General features: G+C 33.8%; 1 protein-coding gene across 3 annotated transcripts in view; it reads right to left on the reverse strand.

The window, feature by feature from the left end:
• The window catches only part of LOC106468817 (kinesin-like protein KIF3C), a 57,859-nt gene extending 42,482 nt beyond the window's left edge, over positions 1 to 15,377 (reverse strand). For all 3 annotated transcript variants that reach the window (XR_002612727.1, XR_002612726.1, XM_022397172.1), the window contains exons 1-3: positions 15,290 to 15,377; positions 11,604 to 11,851; positions 1,155 to 1,438 (exon numbers count right to left, since the gene is read on the reverse strand). Coding sequence is in view for 1 of the 3 variants with exons in the window: in XM_022397172.1 (XP_022252880.1) it covers positions 1,155 to 1,438; positions 11,604 to 11,835 (516 nt within the window). In the remaining 2 variants the exon portion in view is untranslated. The remainder of the gene's footprint in view (positions 1 to 1,154; positions 1,439 to 11,603; positions 11,852 to 15,289) is intronic.
• Positions 15,378 to 23,300: the final 7,923 nt, after the last annotated feature.

Below are 23,300 nucleotides of genomic sequence, written 5' to 3' on the forward strand. Positions count from 1 at the left end.
AATGCACAGCATGAATCCCAATAACAGGAGAGGGTGAAAATACAAAATACTGAGAGGAAGAAGTATCATGTAACAAGGAAAGTAAAGGATTATAGGAAATCAGGGAAAAGAATACAACAGAACAAACCTGTGAAATCTTGTCCAAAAAGCTATATCAGGTCTAACAGAACCCATAGGAGTAACCAGGGAAGACATGGCAAATTCAGGTGGAGAAAAAAGGCTGTCAAAACTGTCTTCATCCTAAACAGGTTCGACTTCTTCAGGAGGAAGATGGGCAACATCAGGAGAAGGTTGGTTCAAATAACAATCAATCTATTGAGAATTAATTGCTAATAATTACAAAGTTGAGTTACCCCAACCTGAAGCCTGAGTAAACATGCTGGTTGAAGGTACAACCTCTGACATAGTAACATTATTTTGGAATTCATAACATAAACCAAAAACAACTGTGTTGGTGAAGAAAGACAAACACAGAAAATTAATTAATTTCCATAATTGGGTTTCAAAAGTGAAATATTGTTATTGTTTGTAATTAAGCACAAAGCTACACAATGGGCTATCTGTACTCTGCCCACCACAAGTATCGAAACCCGGATTCTAGCATTATAAGTCCACAGACATACCGCTGTGCCACTCAAAAGTAAAATAATTCCACTACAAAATATTAAAATGTAAAGTATAGATTGTAAACTAGAAATAAATTTGAGTTGAGAGAGCACTAAAGAAAACATCTGAACACAGGTACTGTGATACTTAGGTAGAATAGCATAGAGGGAGTCATATGAGTCAGGTGATAATTTGCTAGCATGAATCAATTAAATCATGTGAATAGAATAAAAGGCTTGTGGTTTGTGGAAAACGATTTTTGTAAACAGAGAGCAGCACTGAGCAAGAATAGCTATGTATGTGAGCAAAACTCAGCTACCCTGTCAGAAATGCAATTTTACTGTAGATTTATGGTTCTAAATGCTGACAAGTATAGTTAACTTGAGTTTCTGTTTTTCGTTTTTTAGCACACTCTAGGTATTGTGACTGACTGAGCCAAACATGGCTAAATTATCAGAAAAAAACAACAACAACAAAACCAAATGCCTAAAGCCACACATCACAATAATTTTTAAACAACTTTCATCTTTTATTCTATAAATACTTACCACCACAGAGCTATTTTGCTTCTGGATATGGACTGATTTTCTCTGTCTCACTGTGCTCAGCAAGTCGTACACCTCTTCGTTATAGATTTCAATAAAAGAAATCTTTACCAGACACTCTGCATCAGGCATATCTTTTATCTTCTTAAAGATGTCGATGAGAGCACGGGGAATAATTCCCTGAATATCTGTCTCTGTTAGCTGGTTAGAATAATGATAATCTGTGCCCATTGTGTAGGTTTTCCCTGATCCAGTTTGTCCATATGCTAGGACAGTGGCATTGTACCCTATGTGTTAAAAAGTTCTATCACATCAACCTAGAAAATTGATATCAACAAAGTATTAATTAACCTTTGAGTTTAATAAACCTTAATTCAATAATTTTATGAAACAAGTTTGATCCACAAGTTATTTGTTTCAGGAAGGAACTGCATAGTGTACGTGGCAAATCATTTTGAAAGTTAACATTTTCCTTAGATGAAAATGTATTTCCAATAGATACTTACTTCTCAGCACACAATAACAATTCCTCAAGTGTCTGCTTTTGAAAATTTGCGCATATCACTAGCCTTGAGCAATCTCTCACCTAAAACATCCTCCATGCCCAGTAGACCTCCATAAGCACTTGCATGAGGCAAGATTAATGTGCACCAGTAGTGGGAAGGTGTGCAGAAAGGTATATTTTGGAAATACATTTTCAGGTAAAGAAAATGTTGACTTTTAAAATAATATTCATACCTCTGCTCACATTAGCTAGAATCTCACATTGATGTGATGGAGGGGCCAATGCAATAATAAAATATCTAGAAAAGCTCCCTTCATAGAAGGTGACTGAAGGGGGAAAGCTCATGGATTGTGACACCCTTCAGTGGGGACTTACAAGAGCATAACACTTTTGGGAGACTGCATCCATTTTACACAGGGTACACTCTTCACCTGGATGGAAGTATTAAAGGAGGAAAACAAAGCCAACACGTCACAGGGATGGGCAGAAAAGTGCATGACCAACCAAGCATTTACGCACAACGAGTCTGTTGAACATGAGGTGTGGTGTGGCTAGGGCAATGATCAAACCATACAGCTTAGTATGTTCTGTTTTATCATTTACTAACTGTACATTACAAGAACAGGGACAAAGGTTTCTTCCTGTCATAGGAGGAAAGCATAGTAGCATATCATATAAGAGATAGTGACCTGCACTACAATGATATAGACACCTCTTCCCTACTTCCCATTGCACTGTTCTGCTCGCTCAAACTCTCTTTGGAGGGACCACACAACTGGTGAAGAACTCTCCAAGTCAACCATTCCAGTATCTAGGAATTGGGAAGTAGCAAGGACCTCCCACGTTCCACTCAACAACTGGGGAGGGAAGAATTTGCATTCAAGAGATACTGGAGAGGTGCCCAGACCCAATCCAATCTAACTTCCATGAAATGGAATGAGTTACCATGAAACATGTGAAACACAGGGAAGTGGGCAGATAGTTGACAAATACATCTGGTAAGCGTGGAGGACGAGAGATTCCTGGAAAAAAGAGGGATACCCTAGCAAGAATAAATGATTGCAATAACTACAAAATGGAGCTGTACATGCCAAATAACTCAAATTGGACAAAAAATTAGATCAGGATCCATATGATCATAGAGGAATAAGATAAACAAAAGAGAAAAGGAACGATCATCCTTCTAAGCCACCCAAGTCTTAGGAGGAAACAAGCAGTAAGAAAAGAAGATCAAGGGAAATCCGTGAAACAAAATGTAAGATGCATCTAATGCACGAAGATCAGGTCTGCAACAATGACAAGCAAGGAGGAGGAAAGGTCTTGAAAAAGAGATGGTATAATGAGCAAGTGGCTAATGAATAAAGTGGGGCCTGGGTAGGAGCATGAAAAGTCAGACAAAGGAAATTGGTGAGGGGGATGATGAATGAAGGAATAGAACAGGGGAAGAAAAGAAACCTGTCCAACATGAAAAGGACCAACAATACCCACATGCAAAGACAAAGGGACAACACTCCCAGGTGAAAGAGACATAAGAAGTTGTAGCAAGAGTGACTGGGGTTGAGGCAAAGGAAGGGGTGCCTTGGACACCAGTCAGTGAAAAAGAAACCAAGACTGAGCCAGCCAAAAGGGGACTAACAACAGAACCTGAGATAGAATGTCATCAAAACCCGAAAAGACATATGGGAAAAGGCAAAAAGGAAGGTATACACATGGAAAGAGATTAGACCAGTCCTGGGTGAGGGCATGCACTACCAGAACTGTGGGGTGAGATACCAACAACCAGAAGAGAAGAAGCTTGGAATTGAGAGGTGTGACAAAGTCCTTGATCATTCGCAAGCTCCATAGGAAGAATCCTGTCCAAACAAGAGACAATCCACTACCAAATTCAAAGCCTCTTAAGACATGACAGGCAGTTAGACAAACCTGATGTAAATGGGCTCATAATAGAAAGTCCAACATGCAGAAGCAAATATCCCTAGAATAAGTCCTACCTTGATGATTGATTTGGGAAATGACTGTAGAATTGTTGAAGTGGATCATAACCAAGTGATCCACAAGTTGAGGGAAGAAATTGGAGCATGCTCAATGGGTAGCCAAGAGTTCCAGAATATTGATGCAGAAAATGTTTCTCATGAGACAAGCCGTTAAGGCTGTGGAGTTTTCGAAAAACACTCTCCAACCCATAAGAAATGCACCTGTGAAGAGATGGAGATCTGGATGTGGGGCAACAGTGGAATGCTGACCATAGTGTTGGCATAATCCAGACACCAACACAGACCTTCAAAAAAAAGAAGACTGCAGCATCACAGGAGACATTCCACTGTTCATTCAAAGTCCATTGGCCTAAAGACAATAGATGTTTGAGACACAAGAGTCCTCCAAAAAGATAGTAATTTTCATGCAAGGAGCATAGGAGAGGCAAAGGGGAGATGACTACATGCTCCATGTCTTGCAGATGAATGGGAGAAGGCTGATTCTGATTGAGTTGAGAATTGAATACTCCAAAGAGGACCAGATATTGGGTCGGAGTGAGGAACAACTTAGGAGGTTTGACCAGCCAACCCGGGCAAGTAGTTTCTTGGAGGAAATATAAGGTGGCTGAGAAAAAGACCTTCATGTAATAATGGAAACAAAGTCAAAGACTGTAGATGTGACAAGCAAATGCTCCTATAATTCAACTGAATATCCAAGAAGCTGAAGAGATGCTGAACTGAATCCAGAGGTCTGCAAACAGAAAAATATGTGCCTCCATAGAGCCTGAGCCAACTGGATACAAAGGGAGCTAGTCACCAACATGACGTGAGACAGCCAACTCAAAGGGAGGAGGTCAATGAGAAGTAGGACAAGAAACAGCAAAAAGGAGAAAGTTGGAGCATTCATGGGGTCAAGAAATGGGTATAGATTCAAGACTGAGAAAGACAAGAAACCAAGGAGGGAAGAGAAAAATGTTGTTGGGCATCATTAGTCCAAGTCCCCAGGATGTTAAAACACCCTCAAAAACTTCAGGAAAAAAATGGGGAAGATGAACAATAGAAAGAAGTGAGTCACATCTTAGAAAGTCCCAACAACAGAGGAACCAAGTATGAAGGAACAGAGCAGAAGATGAAACCTTGGCCAAGGTATTGAAAAGTAGCAACTGTAGACCTTCACAAAATCGATCAGGATCACAGTGTAGTACAGAAAGGAGATGAAGAGAGGATAGGTAGTAAAGGAGATGGGTAAGAAAAGGACAAAGCAGGGATCAAAATATTACATTCCCAAGGAATTTAACTTTGCTGGAGGAGTTTCATATTTTAAGTTGTCTTTCCCATACGGGAATGCATGGTCCATCCGTATTCCTTTAGTTATGACCAATGAAAGTGAACATATTGCATGGATTAAATAAAAAAAACAATTCATGACGAAATGCAACTTTACATGAAGGAATGTAACCTTCCCAATAGCTTTCCCTCAAGTAGATGTAATTTTATTTCATTATTTCTATCCCTGCCAAGATGAAAAGATTGAGCATTAGAATTACTGGAAATAAGGGGTTAGCTCCCCAAACAGGTAAAAGGGACTTCCAAGGGATTGGGAATCCAAGTATGGAAAAGGGAAATGGCCATGAGCCATAGTAAAGAAATTCTGGAACTGAGAAGGAGAAAGCATTTGAGAGTGTGAACAAAGCTGAATCAAAAATGTGTTAGCATAAACACATGTCTGGAGAAGGGGGAAAAACAGGATAATCCTTAGCATGAAAGTCATGTTTCAAAGAATGTTAAGAATAAAAGATGTAAATGAAAGATAAAGTAATGAACAAAAACTGAATAATCAAATCTACAAAGAGATTTGAAGGAGGAGCACTGTCCTCTACAGGTAAAAAGGAGCCCAGTGCAAAGTCAGGAGGTGAAAAGAGCCGATCAAAATCACTGCCTTGTGATCTATTTTTCAAAAGAGAATGCTCTTCTAACATAGGGACTGAGAGATGAGGCAAGTAAGGTATTAATGAACTCAAAACACACTGAACAATGGCAATAATATCCTCCATAGCCAACAAGCCTCAATTGGCCATAAACAAAGTAAGAGCAGTGTTATCAACATCACCAGAAACCTCACGAGAAGGTATTAATCACCGTCAATTGAGAATTCATTGTTGTTAAAAATGATGTTAATTTTAAGTGCAAGTGCTTATGGGGATCTACTGTGCATGAAGGAAATGTGACCCTCCTGTTGGTGAAAGGCTATTGTCACATAATAATTACATCTCGCACAAGTGCAGTTCAGGTTAAAATGTGTCTTAGGTGGGAGAAAGCTAAAGGCTAGTGGCACACCAAATCTCAAAGACAGACACAAGAGGAATAGCTATTGTGTGCAGAGAGGTAAGGATATTGCTTCGGAAACTTACATTTTCAGCATACTGTATAAATATCTGTTAACTTTTTAAGCTGATAATTTTTTACTCGTTCTGCCAGAATTATTTTCAAGAATTCCTAATAATTATCACCATACCTTATAAAACTTGAATTTTCATAATTTTATGCATAATAAAATGGTTTAGATTAGTTTTCAGCCAGAGATGCTGGCAATATCTGCTTGGGTTTAAAGAGTTAAAGCCCCTATATATATGGTGAGTTCTGAAAAATAAAATTGTCTAGTATTTTGTTTCTTTAACTAAAACAATTAAGGTAATTAATGATGTTAATCTCCAATGATTCATATGGTAAAAATGTCACTGACGTGTCAGTATTGCAAGTAGAAACGATAACATTTACATAGGATGAAATATGACTTATTCTTATTGCACATTATTGTGAAAATATCTTATCCTACTTTTCATTGCAACAAAATGTCTTTAGTATGGCAACAGTGCAGGGAAAAATAATCTTAAATAATCCAAACGTTAATAAAATAGATTTGTAGAGAATTATAATGATAGAAAACTCTTAAATTTTATTACAGATGATTATTCTATTACTATATAGATCTATCAATTTAATAAAACAGGACGTTCTTATATAAAAGCAGTAACTTTCCTTGTGTTTACTCAGAATCCCATCCTTTTAGAGAAAAGTATTAGTTTACAATTTGCAGAATTAAATATCAGCAAAATGAGATTTTGTGATGGAGTTGTATTTTCTAATCTATAAAGATATTAATATTCCCATTTGTAGTAATTTGATTTATTCAACAAAATAAAAACCAGACTTAAAAAGATTGATAAATAAAAAAAGTAGAGTTAAAGCTTTAATTTAGAGCTAATTAGTGTAACCTGTACTATAACATGTAACACTACTTTAGGCTTAGCTATAATTCAACTTATTGGTAAATCATGTAATAGGCTTATTAAATAAATACAATCTAAAGACTAGTTGATTGTCTCTTCATGTTTTAAGGATAAACTTAGTTACTTGACTTTACTTCCATTAGTTTCAAAATTAAACTCAGCTTAAAAGTAGGTTATAAATTATGCTAAATATATTGTATTATTACAATTTACATAAATATCAACTAAAGTAAATACTAGTTATTTGTCATTTTTATATTTTAAAGATAAACTTAATTACTTTAGTATGAAGATAAAGTAGTGATTAAATACTGTTATATATTCAATTCTCAAATGTTAGGCTTAACAGTGTTGTCAATAGGCTACTTATATTTAATGTTGAGTATTTATTCCCAGGCTACAAATACAATGGTTAAAACTAGTGTAGGAGTTAAGTGCACAGAGTTTCTTAGGTGTGTTGTGTGCAATGAATGGGTCTTATCTGGGAACTCTGGTGTGTACTTTAAAGGAAGCTAGCAGTGAAGATGTGCAACATGTTTGTAGAGTTTGCAGGTTGGAGGAAAAATTGGAGACCACTCTAATTAGAGTAGAGGCAATAGATAGAGATGTGTAAACTGTGAGAAATGGCAGCAGGATTTCAAGAGGAATGTAAGCTCTAACATGTAAGGGATACATCAGCTAACAATGACTTTAAGAAAGTTAGAAACATAGTGGATTAAATTGTAATGAGTATGTTCTATCAAGCAACAGCTTTCAGCCTTTAGCTTGTACAGATGAGGAACTATTGGAGGAAAGGGACAGAAAAGGATGTGAATGATAAACTTAAGATGGTTATAGTTGCATGTGATTCTTCAATAAAGTATGTGGACAGGTTAGACTGTAGGGTAAACAGAGAGAAAATAATTAGACTATGCTATCCAGGAGCACAGGTGGATATAACTGACAGATCAAGAGATATATTAAAGGAAGTCAGCAATGATGCAGTCTTTGTTGTGCACATAGGGGCCAATATGTAGGAAAAGGTAGGTCAGAAGAGCTAATTTTTAAATACAGGGGGAGGGGGGTGATAAAAGCATTTAAAGAAAAGGGCCATAAGTTATTTGCATCAGGGATACTATCATGAATTAACCATGGAGATGAAATTATATGTAGGTCACTAGGGCTGAATGTTAGGCTTAGGTTAACATGTAAGGATGAGCAAATTGGCTGGTTGGACTTGTGGGACCAATGCAATGGGAAAAAGGAGCTTTTTGAAATGGGTGATTTACATTCAAATAGGGTAGGGGCTGGCTTGTTAGAAAGGGCTATTAACTCAGCAGTAAGGGAAGTTTTAAACTAAGACTAGACAGTGGTGAGGGCCAGGATAAACCAATTGCAGAAAAAATAAGATGTAGAGAAACGTTTAACATAAAAACAAAGTACAGAATTAGTTCTAAGATTAGGCTTAATTGTTACTATTGTGTTTATTTGTAGTTAAAGCACAAAGCTACATAATGGGCTATCTGTGCTCTGCCCACCAAAGGTATTAAAACCCAGTTTCTAGCATTGTAAGTCCACAAAAATACTGCTGTACCACTGGGGGGCATTACTATTGTAATGCTAAAAGTATAAGAAATAAAATAGAACTTTAGAGCACTGGTAAGAATGGAGGATTTTGATATTATGGGAATAACTGAAACGTGATTAAGTGTAAACAATTTTGATGACAGAAATTTCTTTTAAATACAGGGTTATAGCTTATTTAATAGGGATAGAGTACTAAGGAGAGGGGGGAAGAGTGGCTTTATGTAAAATATGAGTTAAATTCTGTTGAAGATGAGAATATCAAAGATAATAGCAAGGAGACTAAATTAATTTGGGTTTCTGTTAGCAGATATAAAGGGAAAGAGCTTTTAGTGGGAATTTGTTACAGACCACCAGATAATACTGATAAAATTAATGAGAAACTTTAAAGTGAGATTACGATTTCAGATATTTACCCTTTCGCAACGAGCTCGGTATGAAATACACAGGTTCATATACATATTTGCACACGTTAAGTATTTATGCTATAACTTTTAATGCATTATGTGTATCTTCACAAAATTTGGTACACTTTTAGTAATGATTCCAAGTATTTTGTACACAGAAAACCAGAATTTTTAATGAAGTATTCTTTACTAAAGATTTGTTTGTTAAAATATCAAGTCTATTTCATTACTAGTCCAAGTGCAAAGTGATTTTCATGTCATAATTAAAAAAACTGTTCCTCATCTCAAATATTATTTGTGTAATCTCTAAAAACATTTCAAACATTTGTTTTCAGTAGAACTTTATATTTTATCTGTTATTTTCTCTACCCTAACTATATGGGGTCTGACAATTTTACCCACCTCATAACTGCCATAAAAAATTAGGAAATAAATATAAACTATACTTTTTTCGTTGTAGAATAACTACAAATTATAACTCAAAAGTTTAGTCTAAATAGCCTAAATCTCATAACGTTATACATTTATTATTTTTATTATATTGACCTTCCAGTCATGCTTGGCTAACAATACAGAAGTTACAATTATGTAGTGAACATGCACTCATGTTACCATATTCAATGGTATAAAACTGACCTTTAGGCTTTACAAAGTAACCTGTCTTGGCTGTGTTTTAGTAGACTAGTATTTTGTAAAATAAACACATATCTATTATTATACATTATATATGTATACAGATCATTACTTTTTACAAACAAGTTCTTAAACTTATTTTTCTTAAAAATAAAGAACAGTAAATGAAGAAGTAAAGAATACAATTACATCTTCTTGTTACAACCTTTGTACTTGGTTGCTGCTTCTCGTAGCCCACTAAGTTTTTAAGAAATTTCACACATAGAGGATGTGAAATGAATATTTTTTTTAGGTTTTATATATACATTTGACTAAACAAAAAATCATAAATTACAATATCAATACCATATAATTCCATTATAATTTATCAAGTTTAGTAACTAAGCTGTATTTCAGCCTAAACAAAATATGAAATTTCTAGCAGACTAAAGACACAACCTACCTCCTTGAAATCTTGTTTTGAAAGAATGAGATGGCATCCTAACACATGTCATATACACAAGTAAGTGTATATAAGGGACCTTTTCCAAAAATGAAAAGAAGTGAGCGGGGTCAATGTGTTTGATTCAGTACATGAGCAATATTTCAGTAAACAGAAAAGATACAAGGTTCTTATTTTATATTCTAGTTTAATATTGGTAATTTAAGCTTCTAATTCATATGAAACTATAGACTTTGTATTTTGACATCACAAACATCTAATTTGAACCAGTGCTGTATTCAACATACCATGTGACACACAAAAATCAATGTTTAAGTGCTTTTCTTAATATTTACTTTTTAAATTAAGAAATTGAATAATGTACAGCAATAAAATTTGGATTATAATCTACAATTTGATACCAAACTTATTGACATAAATTCATAAAATAATAGTTCAATAAAATTTTGAATGCAATTCAACAAACGAGATGACATGGCCTTTCACCCGTGACCCATAGCGACAGGCTAAAGTGTTGCTACCAAAAAAACCCTGAAAACACCCATTGACACGTGTCATGAGAAGTAATAATGCTAAAGGAGAGTAAAGGAAAACAAAACATATGTAAAAAGTAAAAATGTACAATTAAGAATATAACTCAAAAAAGATTTAAGATTATTCAACAAAAAATTAAAAGGTATGTACATTTTTTCTGTTTTTAAATCTAAACATTTCACTGCACAATACGTTGATGATAATACTTGAAATATTCAGAGTCTGAGTGCATGTAACTAGAATATAATAACAAATCTTTAATTAAAATAATTCTATTCTTTGTGTTGAAAATACTTGTAATTTTTAACAAAATCTTACCACTTGTTGTGAAGATACATTAATAAAGCTCAGAGTTATCATAAATACTGTTGCACTGTGTATCATTCTCCATATGAGCTGTGCTAATTTGGTAATGGCCCGTCTCCATAGGGTTAGGGGAATTGATAGTGTTGATGCATAATCTTTTTTTCCTACTTAATGGTGAGAAGATAGGACCAGGGGCAGAAATATAAATTTTGGCAGGATAGAAGTCATCTTCGGCTAAGACAGTTATATTTTTCTACTAGGGTGGTTGGCCTCTGGAATGAGTTGCCTTCACATTTAAGGGAGTGAATGGGAAGGATAGATAAATATATAAATGATAAGAGCTAACTGTGAGATTTTCTTTTGTTTTTTTAATAGTTTTAGTGGATGGGACAGCTTAGATAGACCAAGAAGTTCCTTGTTGTCCTTAAATATGTTATGTTACAAACTGTAGGACCAACTTCCACAGACACATCTATTTTAAAATGGGTATCCATTGCTGCATGTATTATTAAGCTAAACACTTCTTACTATTTCAATTTGACTTTGAGCTTTTTCAATAAATATTTAGTAAATTTCATAAGTAAATTGATCAGAAACACAAATCACAGCAAAACATACATATCTAGAATTAAAACAAGACTAAAAAAATATTGTTTCACAATTTGGCCACATAGTTCATTAAACACAAAATTGTCAAAGTAATGATTCTTTTCAATGTCTTTTAATTCCAATTGCTCTATATAAAACCACTATATTTTGTTTGTCTACTTTGCCTTATAAAATATTGTGAACTAATTACCTTGAAGGACCATGTCAACAAGATGTGCAACACACTTCTTGTAAACAGTCTCCTGTGTTGTCTCATCATCAAAAGTATAGTCAAAGGTAAATCCCTTTTCAAGTGCAACTACCACCTGTGATTTATCTTCAATGAATTCAAGACAACGTGTTGCTCCATCATGCTCTTCTTTCACAGACAATGGTCGAGATCTTACAGCAACTTTTACTGGACATTCTTTGCCTTCTGCCATCACTATTATGTTGTACCTTAAGAATTAATCAAATGTAGGTTATGCAGTAAAACCACAAGCCACAAAAATGAAAATTTAATGGAAACACCATAAGTTATACATAAGTATAGCACGTGACAAACAGTTAGATTTTTTTCACCATATAATTGAGTATTTTATTTAACTACAAGCTATCAATCTCTTTAAAGAACTCTAAATTAGGTAGGAGGCTAAGTTTAACCATCCATGTACAAAAATGGCATTGAAGGAATACCTGCTGAATGGACAGAAGCAGAAAATTTAAGAGCATTCATAAACAGCTATTTCCCTGTGATTCAATCATCATGGGTAGCAGGCCTGTAGAATAAATCACTACTCAGGTGTCTGAATGTATTAAACTTGAGTGGGATATGAAATGAAACAATAAAACACCAGGAGAACAGAATAAAAAAATAGTTGTTTCTTGTGATACTTTTCCCAAATGGTTTTGTTCCCGCCAAAACCATTAATATCAATTTCTGTACTTCGTATTCATTACAGAACTATCCTATCCATGCTAATTAGTATCCTTAATGAGGTTCCTTTTCTTATACTATCCAATGAATATTTATCATGGTGATAAAGCTTTAAAATTGTACATCCATATTTTGCACAAAACCCAAAACAAGCATTGTAGGGAAGTTCTACCCACTTGACTAATGAGATGCAGAGAACAAGACTTATTTTAAACTATATTTTCAAATAAGTCATTATTCATAAAAAATAAAAAAGTCCAAAATTGGTTCCATAAAGCAATTCTTCAACTGCAAATGTTCTTAACTAACTTATGTTTCAAGAAAAAGAATGCTATGTCTTCACATCTATTACCATTAGATCTCACTTCTATGAGCTCAATTTACAATAGTCACACCCAATGTAAGCAGTTACGGAAATGATTTTATACAGTATATATTATTCTCACATTTCTGTAAATTGTTTTGTTAGTTAAATTAATGTTATAATATCAATATTAACATTTTATCATATTAACCTTTATAACTGTTAAGTTTATCAGAAAAGTATTAATACAAAGTGTATCACTAATACTAATAGCTAGATATTTACAGTAAGTTAACATTTACCCAAACATTCAGCCTCTGATGAATTTTGATTGTCACTTGCTTAATCCAGCCTGACTAAATTTGCATATTTAAGTCTGAATTTTCTCTTATATGCATAAGGGAAACAGTTACAGAACCTATTCACAGTTATATCACCCAATGTTTTTATTTATTTTTTTACTCTATTAACCTCTTCTGTGTTAGGCTTTGTTTGGAAGCAAACTAAAAAAAAAAAGTCCATTTTCTATTTCACTTTTTGGCAGCATATACTTATAAATTAACAGAAAAAAGTTCTTTTAAGATCTATTATTATATTTCTGCACAAAATATACCCGATAAATAAATGTTACATATCTGAATTTATATGTGATATACATTATTTCATTGAAACTGCAGCAAAGAATAGGAATGCTTTTCTCCAGTGTTTATGATAACTAATTCAGAATAAATCTGACACACATCAGCACAAACCAAAGTTCCAATACTATTAAGCAAGCACTGATTATAGTACATGATAACATGAAAATAACTTTGGGCAAATAAGTAAAAACATGACAAGAAATAACTTGCCTGAATTAACTTAAGGAAATATTTTCTGAAACATGGAGGATGCCCAATTTATCTCAGGCAAGTCACAGAAGGAGGTTAATATGGTTCAGCTAAAGCTAGTATCACATGTTTACTTCCTATGGCTTCAAATATAATGCCTTATAGCTTATTGCTAATCCCAAAAATAATTTACTTAAAACTTTTAACTGTACCTTATGTTTGACTAATGATACATTACTGTTTACCAGTAGTGATACTATACAATATTATCCATGAGTGAGTGATACATCAATGTTGAAATTCTCACTCTTAGTAAGTATGAATTTGTGTTACTTGTGGTAGTACACTGTACAGAAGTGCTTCTCAACTGGGTGAATGGTTCATCCAGGGGTTAATGAGATCAGAATCAGGGTGAATGAGTATTATCAATTATACAACAAGTTGAAGAGTAAAAAAAGTCATTATTCTAGTTGTAGTTTGATGCATATTGAAATCATAATAAAGAATTTTGCATTTTAATTTAGTACTTTGTCTTTTTTTAAACTGGGGTGAGTGAGCTGTTGTAAAAAAATTATAGGGGTGAATGATATTGAAAAAGATTGAGAAGCTCTGCTGTACAGTATCAGTGCTATAATCATACATGCAGAACAGAGATGCAAGTCTTTGACATACTCTTTAAGTTAAGATTAGGCTTCCATAGTACTAGTAGTAGTACTAACTACTAGATTAGTTATGAACTGCCAATTATAGTATGCAGAACCATAGTTCAAATATAAAGCTAGAAACATTTTACAAAATAGTATTTAGTCCAATATTTGGGTTAACAGTAACACTGTTATTAGTAAAATAAAATATTAACCTAAATCAAAACCATCTCTTATTTGTATATTGGTAATAATAAATATTCATTACCAGGTTAGTTAATATTTAAAGGAATACTATTACCAATGTTTTGCTATTATTGTTAATAACAGTATTATTATTAACAGAATGTTAAATAATAAAAAGACTTAATGACAGACTTCTAATTTATTACTATTATTATCAGTGTTACCTAATGTGTTCGTAGAAATCTTTTCTTCAGAATAACTGAAGCTTTTGGATGTAAACAATGACTGAAATTTGAAGTTAAAAAAACTTTGCTAGGCATACATCAAATATAAATGTCATGTATAATAACTATTAACATAATATGTATTATTTTAACTAATTTTTATGGACAAAAAAAGATCCTGTTGCCTGTCCAATCCATTAAACTTATTTATAAAAAAAAACTCAAACTGCCAAACCTTCATAATTTAGAATTAAATATCTGTAAAAGTGTAAATAATCGAAGCCTTCTCTTAATCATTAACTGATCAAGTTAACGTCAAATATACTGCATCTGCCATCTTAATGTAACCCACTCCAAAGTCCAATTTCGAAAGAAAAGTCAACCACCCTGTTGTTGTAAAAAATAAAACTGTCTTAACTGCTAACAGAAGCAAGGAGACTGTTCAAACAAGACACAAATATCTTTTTCTTCCAGTTCCAACCCAAAGCAATAGCACTGCCAATGCTATAGTATTAGTAGTAGTGAAACTACTAGTAGTAGTTTTGCTATTAATATTAATTATTATCATGTTAAGCCTAAGTTACTGGTTTTTAAACGTAATCGTTATTCCCATCAAATTTATATAATATAAAATAGAGCAATATGTGTGATTTAAATTTTAATGAGTACGTAATTAACCTACACAAGAAAAAAGGTTACAGAAAAAACTGTATAAAAATTAAAATCGTAGCATATTATCTTTTAATATTTTTCTTTGCAAAGAATTACTTACCCACGTTATGAATAATACTAATACTGTTACATAACAAATAAAATTAAAAAGTATTTCCCTTTAGCCTAACGTCACGCAACGTACATTTCAAAAACCCGCTACCAATAAGAATGCTGACAACCAACACGCCGTCTATTGCTTAAATTTGTACAAAAATTATATAAAATAACGAGTAAAAACAAAACTTTCAAGTTGAGATTTGAACTAGATCATCATGAGTTTGTAACAATTTTAAGAACAACTTTGAAATTATTTAGAAATTACATAAGTTTCTTGTAATTATGTGTAAGTACTGAGCATCGTTGTTCTTAAATTTTATACTCATACTATAAATGCTATTTTTTTTTTCATTATTTGCTTGTCAAATGTATTGGCAAATCGGGTTTCGATACCCGCGGTGAATAGAGCACAGATAGCTCTTTGTGTAGTTTTGCGCTTAACAGCAATCACAACAACCAATTATACTCACAACTAAAAAAATGCCATCCAAACAGAAAAAAATAAAATATTCTAATAGCAAGATATTTATATTTCCTTTAATAGTGCATTGTAATGATCTAGCACAGTGTTTCCCAAAGTGTGGTATGCGTACCTCTAGTGGTACACGAGATTATTTTAGGTGGAACGCAGACAACTTTTTTATTTTAATAGTTATATATTTATTTTAATGTGTATTAGAACAAAATTCTAAGAAAATATATTACATTATCTGCCGCCAATTAAACACTGGTCCACTTTGTTATAACAATACTATTTTGAGATGAGAAAAATATTGTTTTGAAATAAATATTATGGTAAGTGATACTAGTTTTTCATTTATCCCAGTGTTATGGAATTTCCTTTTAAAATGAATTTATTTAAATAAAAAATGAGTCGATTTAAAGAAAAATATTAAGTAAAACGTAAGTAATAGTTCAGGTGGTACGCAAATATGGCAAAAATCGTGAAGGTGGCACGCGAATGACTGAAGTTTGGGAATCGCTGATCTAGCATTTATTTCTGTTTCACAATATATTTTTATTGTCGTACAATAATATACAATTATGAACTAAATAATTAATCGTTGTCATTGATATATTCTAGTGAAACTGATTTCCGTACTAGTATTAGATAACTCCGTTTTACAAGGGATACTTTATGTTAAGAAAATATATAGACCAGAAACATGATGTAAAGTAAAACGCAAAATCTATTTATACGCAAAACAAAAATACAGTGTGATACTTGCATAAATACTAAAATGTCACTTCTCACCGTATCTGAAAATTGATCAACAGCTCTCGTCCTAGCAGACGTCTTTCGGTTGACCTACTCACTTTGATGACCAATGCTCCATACTTAACAGGAAACGTCCGACTGACCGATAACAACTACTGCTATGCATGTTACTGATCATAGTGAAGGCCGTGATCTCTGATACAATCTATTCGGTGAGAAGAAAGACATTGCTACCATCGGCCTTTTTGCACAATGTGTGAAGTTGCAGGAATATTCCTACCGGAGAAGTAAATATTATCCACTAGAGAACACCAAAGAAACAATGGCAACTAGAATAAAATGGTTTTAAAACGACTCAATGGTTTTGTTGTCCAGTGTTTATGCGAAAGTTGCATGGAATAAAATTTAACGAATGTTGGTTACTATCAGTGTCACTTTCTTATTTTGTGTAGTTTGTTGGTGTGTATTGACAAAAAGTCATGATATCTAATCAAAAATACCTTAGGTGTGAAAAAAAAGTGCGACCAAAAAAGGATTCAGCATTCGACTTAAAGGAATGAAATCAAAATCGGCGGCCAAATTGGTAGCTTCGCTTATAGCATTGATAAGAATTTTACAGCAAATATTCATTCATTAGCTAGCTCGTTGCGTATTTTATTTTACCCACCATCGCACGCTCAAGTTTTTTTGGTTGCACCTTTTTTAACACTTAAGGTTTTTTATTAGATATATATATAAAACACAAAATATGTCTGTCTACTTGTCTGTCTGTCCATTATTTAACTACTCCTAGGTCGCTGGGCCAATCTCAACCAAACTTTGTGGGATGATAGTTTGGCACAAGGAGCATGTTAATATAGGTTCACAGCCTCTTCACTCCCTTTATTACTGTTATTGAGCATTTACTTATTATCTTTGACGTAGATTAATGTTAAATACATTCATAGATGGCACCACGGCCTTACACTAAAAATATTAAATTTTCTTTAACAACATGCACACTGTGTGGGAGGAAGGCACACAAAGGTCTTATATATCTTAAACAGTGCTCTAGCACTCTCTACAGAAGAATGCAAGGACAAAATGGTCGCCACTATTACAGTACTGCATAAACTAATCTGAAGTTTCTATCCTAACAGCCACCATAAGATTGATATGAAGAGCCGTTTCTTGAATTATACCCACTTCCTACTTTGATCTGTGACCTTTCAACTTCGTCCCTTAAGACATTTTTGTGGCCAATGACTGTCAATTAATTAATCACGTTAAACACTGTGAAAAGACATTAAGAGGTTGGTTTTGAAAGCACCCCTACCACCAATACTTTGGCTGCTACCTTTTCCTACAAAGTCACCCTGACCATCGCATAGTGTATACCATGTTTTAAGTATATATATGTGTGTGTATGAGAGTGTGTGTGTGTATATATTGAGTTATTAAAGCTTACCCAAAACTTTTGGTGAGGTAGTATTGAATACTGTAATAATATGTTATGTCATTAATAAATTGTGTGGAAGTTAGGATTTTTGTGTTATTTATCATAACATCCACCCACACATTTTTTTAAGTTCATAACTTGGACAAAGGACGGGTACTTCAGCTTGTCTGCAATAGAGAATGAAGACACAAAGCAACTGTAAGAAGAAAAACTCCAATGATTTTCTGGACCACGTACTTATGCTAAAACTAGGAACTAGATAAGCGAATTTTTTTTAAATCCCTATATTACTAAAAGCAAGCAGAAAACATTTGATATGTCTGTTTATCACATTTTCCTCCCTCCTCTGTTTCAAACTTGTCTTCAAGCCAATAATTTATATTGATTTTAAACTCGCACTATGCTCAAAGAGTACATTAACTTTATTTTGTTCAAAAGAGCCGCATACACCTCGTGGATGACACAGCATTTTAACAATAAATCACAATTTATTACATAAGTAAAACCCCTTAAGAGTGATTTAAAAATAATACATATCAAAGGAAATCTCTTCATTTATGTTATAAAATAAAAATTTTACTTGAAATAAAACCCTTTCAATTAAGAGTTAAGAGTCACAGAACAGTAAGTAAAACAACCTTTCACTAAAAACAATACTCTTGAACTATTAGATGATGTTATATATATATATATATATATACACTTAAGAAAATATGTAATGTAAGGCCCTTTAAAGTGACTAAATACACATATATTCACACCAACAAAAACTTTACTATTAGATAGGACGTGATACAAGAAATTCCCTTTAACAACGAATATAACAATGATAAATACATGAAAATGATTTGACACATAAAAGTAAAATGCAGGTACACACTCACATTGACATCAACTAAAACTAATATCAAAAAGCAAGAAACACTAGCTAAAACACAAATATCCTGCCATATTTAACAGTATAAACTAATCACAGAATTGAATAATAATAAAAAGAGGGATAAAATAGAATAAAAAACTCTTTAACATGGATCACATTTAAATTCAACTTGAATTAATATTTTTTACTGCCCCTATATACCAAGTTGGTATGGAGGACGAATGACTTTCAATTCTGAACCTCAAATACATGGAAATAAAATAAAATTCATGTTACACTTATTTACAATACTGAGTAAATGTAAGAATACGAAAAAAAATGCAAAAAATAAACCAGTAACATTATGAAAACACTACTTTTGTGATCTTACAATATACATAGCATACAGTGATGAAAATACAAATTAGGAAAATCAAGCTCTTGGTTTATAAATAAAATAGACCAAAAAATAAATAGTTGCTTCTCACTTTTACACACTCCTTTACACTAGTGAGTAAACTTACAAGATATTTACACACACACGCATACATATACAAAATATAAATGCTAAAGCGTTTTAAAAATGTATTCGTGAATATACCTTCAACATACATGCTCAGATGCATAAAAAACTTAAGGTACCATATAATAAAAATAATATATATATATAAAACATAATGATACAAAATTGTTAAACCCTGTCTCCTATCAACAATTATGATTGCAAAAGACAGAAGACACTAATTAAAAATACTAAAATATATGTATACATATATTTCAAATTACACTTTAAATTACAATTACAGCATAATTTCCAGGGCCTTGGTGTTTTGCAGTTGACTGCAGTGGATACTTGGAGATTATATTGGGCCTTCTCCGGGGCCTTATCAGTTTCAAATAATTTGACTCCCAGATACCAGATTTTTCTTTATATTCCAATGGCAGAGTAGTCCTTCACTACAGCCGATCTTCCTCCATTATACAAGGCTCAAGCCTCTACCCATTTTGCAACCATCTCCTGGTAGTGTAGTTTCAGCACTGGATCTGCTGTAACATGAGCCAGTTTATCATTACCTTAGGTGACCTGGTACAGAATTCCACTATAAACCCTTTCTGGGATGGTAACTAGGGTCTATTTGTTGGTGGTGCCTTGCACAAAGCAACTATTGTGTAAGTCCTTCTTGAGCAGCCAGCGATCAATGACCCTATCCTCGATGTAGTGGCTATCTCAGTGATAACTGGATCTGGTTGGCTCATCTGGATGGACATTATTAGAGTCCTCATTTGGTACAAAGTTGTCCTGGGATCTAGGCACCATTCAACATGAACCTAGTGCCCAAAATCTTTTCTTTGGCTTCGGAATGTAATTTTCCTATCAGAGGTGTGAATACATCTGATGCTGTCTGCTTGTATTGATGGCGCATCCTCCAATGGGACATGTTTCTAGGCCTCATTACTACTCAGGCTTCACCTTTTCCTTTGATGGTGTCAGCAATGGCATGATGAAGGCTGCTAGGCAACCTGAAGATTAGGGTCTTCCAGAGTCATGTTGAGCATTGCCAACGTAGGGTCTTTGGACACAGAAACACTGCTCCTCTCAATGCTGGCAAGATCCTCCATCACTGAAGGTGGTAGTATAGCCCCTGAAGACTTACAGGACTAACCCAACTACAGTTGAAGTCAGCTCTCCTATGCCAGATATGTCAAACAGTAAGGCATTGTCATCCATAGGCTCAGGCATCATGTAAGCAGGCCTTGTGTGCTCCAACTCCGGCAGCTTCATTGGCTCCCTTACTAAGGAAGAAGTTCTGTACATTCTGCAGGAAATCGGCAACTTCATAGCTAGAAGAAGTTGAAGACTCCATAACTTAAGGTAAGGGGAAATTTCAACAACACTGAAAAGCAATAACCATTGGCTAGTTGAAGAGACAGACTTACCATGACTAAAAGTTGATCTTAAATACTGAAAGTCCATATTTAAGTCCAATGTTGACCAAATTATAATAGGTCAAAGGTTCAGCCAAGTACACAGGTTAATAGGGGTCATATGTACAGTTACTAACCCAAACTATGACATATATTGTTGGTCAAGTGACGTGTCTACAGGCTTAATCTGTACTCATGGTCAATCTTGCCCATAGAACATGTATCCAGATAAATTCTTGATCCCCAGGTTCTCTACTTGACCAATTACCTGTGGCCATGCTACCCCTCTATGGTTCTTGCCAAACAATGGGAAAACATAATTTCACAGTCTCTGGTCCAGTCGTATTTCTTTCCTACCATCTAGGTATCGTGTAGACAGTGCCTGAGCCCAATAGGAAAGGCATGAGGGTCAAACTGCAACCAGTTCCAATTCAGTCGAGCTGAAGTAAGTTAGATAATTCTAACCTCGTCTTTAACCATTAACCTTTGCCAATACTTTCATTATCTTTCTTCAAAAACTTTCTTCTATTTATAAATTGTATAACAGTTATGGCATGAATTACAAGGTTAAATTGCTTGGGTGGTACCTTCTGTCTCTCCATGTTACATTTACAGCTTACATTTTCATGCTTCAAAAACTACTTTTTAACGAAAAAACATTAAGAAATGTTCAGGAGAAACAGCTTGCTTATAAAACATTTTAATCATGACTGAAAATATTCTTCCTACAAACAAATCAAACACTGTATACATTTTTTATGATATTTAAATCATTATCTGCAAATTTCGTGCACTACTGTTAATTTCACCTATTCATGAAAATTTTGACTTGATTAATTAAGAAACACCAGGTAAAACTGTATTATTGTATTGTCCTCGTTGTCTTTTAGTTTGTTATGACACTTTTTGTGTAATTGACTCATTTGTGTAATTAGTTTTAAAAATACTCAGTAATGATTTCATTTAATATTCCCGTGTATGTGTGTGTGTGTGTATAAAAGCATTATCTCAACAGTTAAGTAAATATTAACATCAAAAGGAAGAACTGTGTTAAAAACAGCAAGCCAAAACATGTTCTGAAAAATAATAATTATCAAAATATGCCTTAACAATTAAAACAAATGCTGTAAAAATTAAAAAGATCACCAAGATATAGGCTATAATGTGGTATATTAGATGTGTCTTAGGTTTTGGAGGTAACTGCAGAAGTAGGATCCACATTGCAGTGGGAATATACAGTTTATCAGTCATAAACTCCGTTTGCGTGTTAAAGAAAAAATAAATAAATATAAACTAAATAAGGAAAAAGTTAGGAAGGCAAGATGTCCCATATTTGTATCGCCCTTGACTGCCTGCAGACAGTTAAGGGAAGGTGACTGCTCTCCAAAGAAATGTGAAAAAAAGAAAAACGAAAATAAGGTCCTACCGTAGTGGGTAAGTGAAGAAACTTCACCTCTTGACATTGGCATTCCAGGACCCATTATAGCAGTAAAAACTTAAATTAATAAGTTAACTATTAGTACAATAGACAAAGTATGCTAGTATAAAAGTATAAAAACACGATCAAGTTATCTGAAATAGTATAACTCCTACCCTCCACCCATTAAGTTTATTCGTATAGTAGGCCCGGCATGGTCAGGTCGATAGAGCGCTCAACTGGCAATCTGAAGATCGCGGGTTCGAATCCCCGTCCCACCAAACATGCTCGCCCTTTCAGCCGTGGGGGCGTTATAATGTGACGGTTAATCCCACTATTCGTTGGTAAAAAGAGTAGACCAAGAGTTGGCGGTGGGTGGTGATGACTAGCTGCCTTCCTTCTAGTCTTACAATGCTAAATTCGGGACAGCTAGCGCAGATAGCCCTCGTGTAGCTTTGCGCGAAATTCAAAAACAATCTAACAACAATCTAATCTCGTATAGTCTATTGTAACTACTAAGTTTCCATTTTGTAATTTTGATTTTAAATATTTTAGGCCTCTTAGCTCCACTCACGAATTTAGGATTTATTCTTGTAGTGAATGAAGTAGGTTTTAAGCTAGTGGTGGAGACATTAAGTAGCTTGGTTGAGATTTACTAGCGAAGTGTCAAGGTATTTAAGCAGTTGTTTGTTAAGTAGTTAACTTCTAGAGTGTGAAGAAAGCGTGGCCAGTAGAAAGATCGCCACAAGGCATCTGGGAACGCCGTGTTTCAATACAAATTTTCAGACTCTACTTACCCTTTATAAGAGCTTTTATATGAGACATTTATACAGTTTAGGAATAGTATAGAGAAAAGGTGAATCTAAAGTAGGATTTGATTAAAACTGGATTAGAATGAAGTTTTTATAAGCTTTAATGAAATTAGTAATTACTGCATTGAACAATGCAGTGGGAATGTGCGACATTAGCAGCAACAAATCACATCAAATTTAAGTTATGATTACTGTAGTGCTTATTTTTTTGTTGTTTTTAGATAGCTTTTCTCATAAAAATAAAAAATTAAGAGACAAAGGGAAAAACAAAATAATTTGGATTTATTTTCTCGAATTCTTCAGTAATTTAGATAATGTTTTTTATTTTAGCACTATTACAA

Source organism: Limulus polyphemus, unplaced genomic scaffold, assembly GCF_000517525.1.
Source record: "Limulus polyphemus unplaced genomic scaffold, Limulus_polyphemus-2.1.2 Scaffold3176, whole genome shotgun sequence".
In the NCBI taxonomy this organism is placed as follows: Eukaryota; Metazoa; Arthropoda; class Merostomata; order Xiphosura; family Limulidae; genus Limulus; species Limulus polyphemus.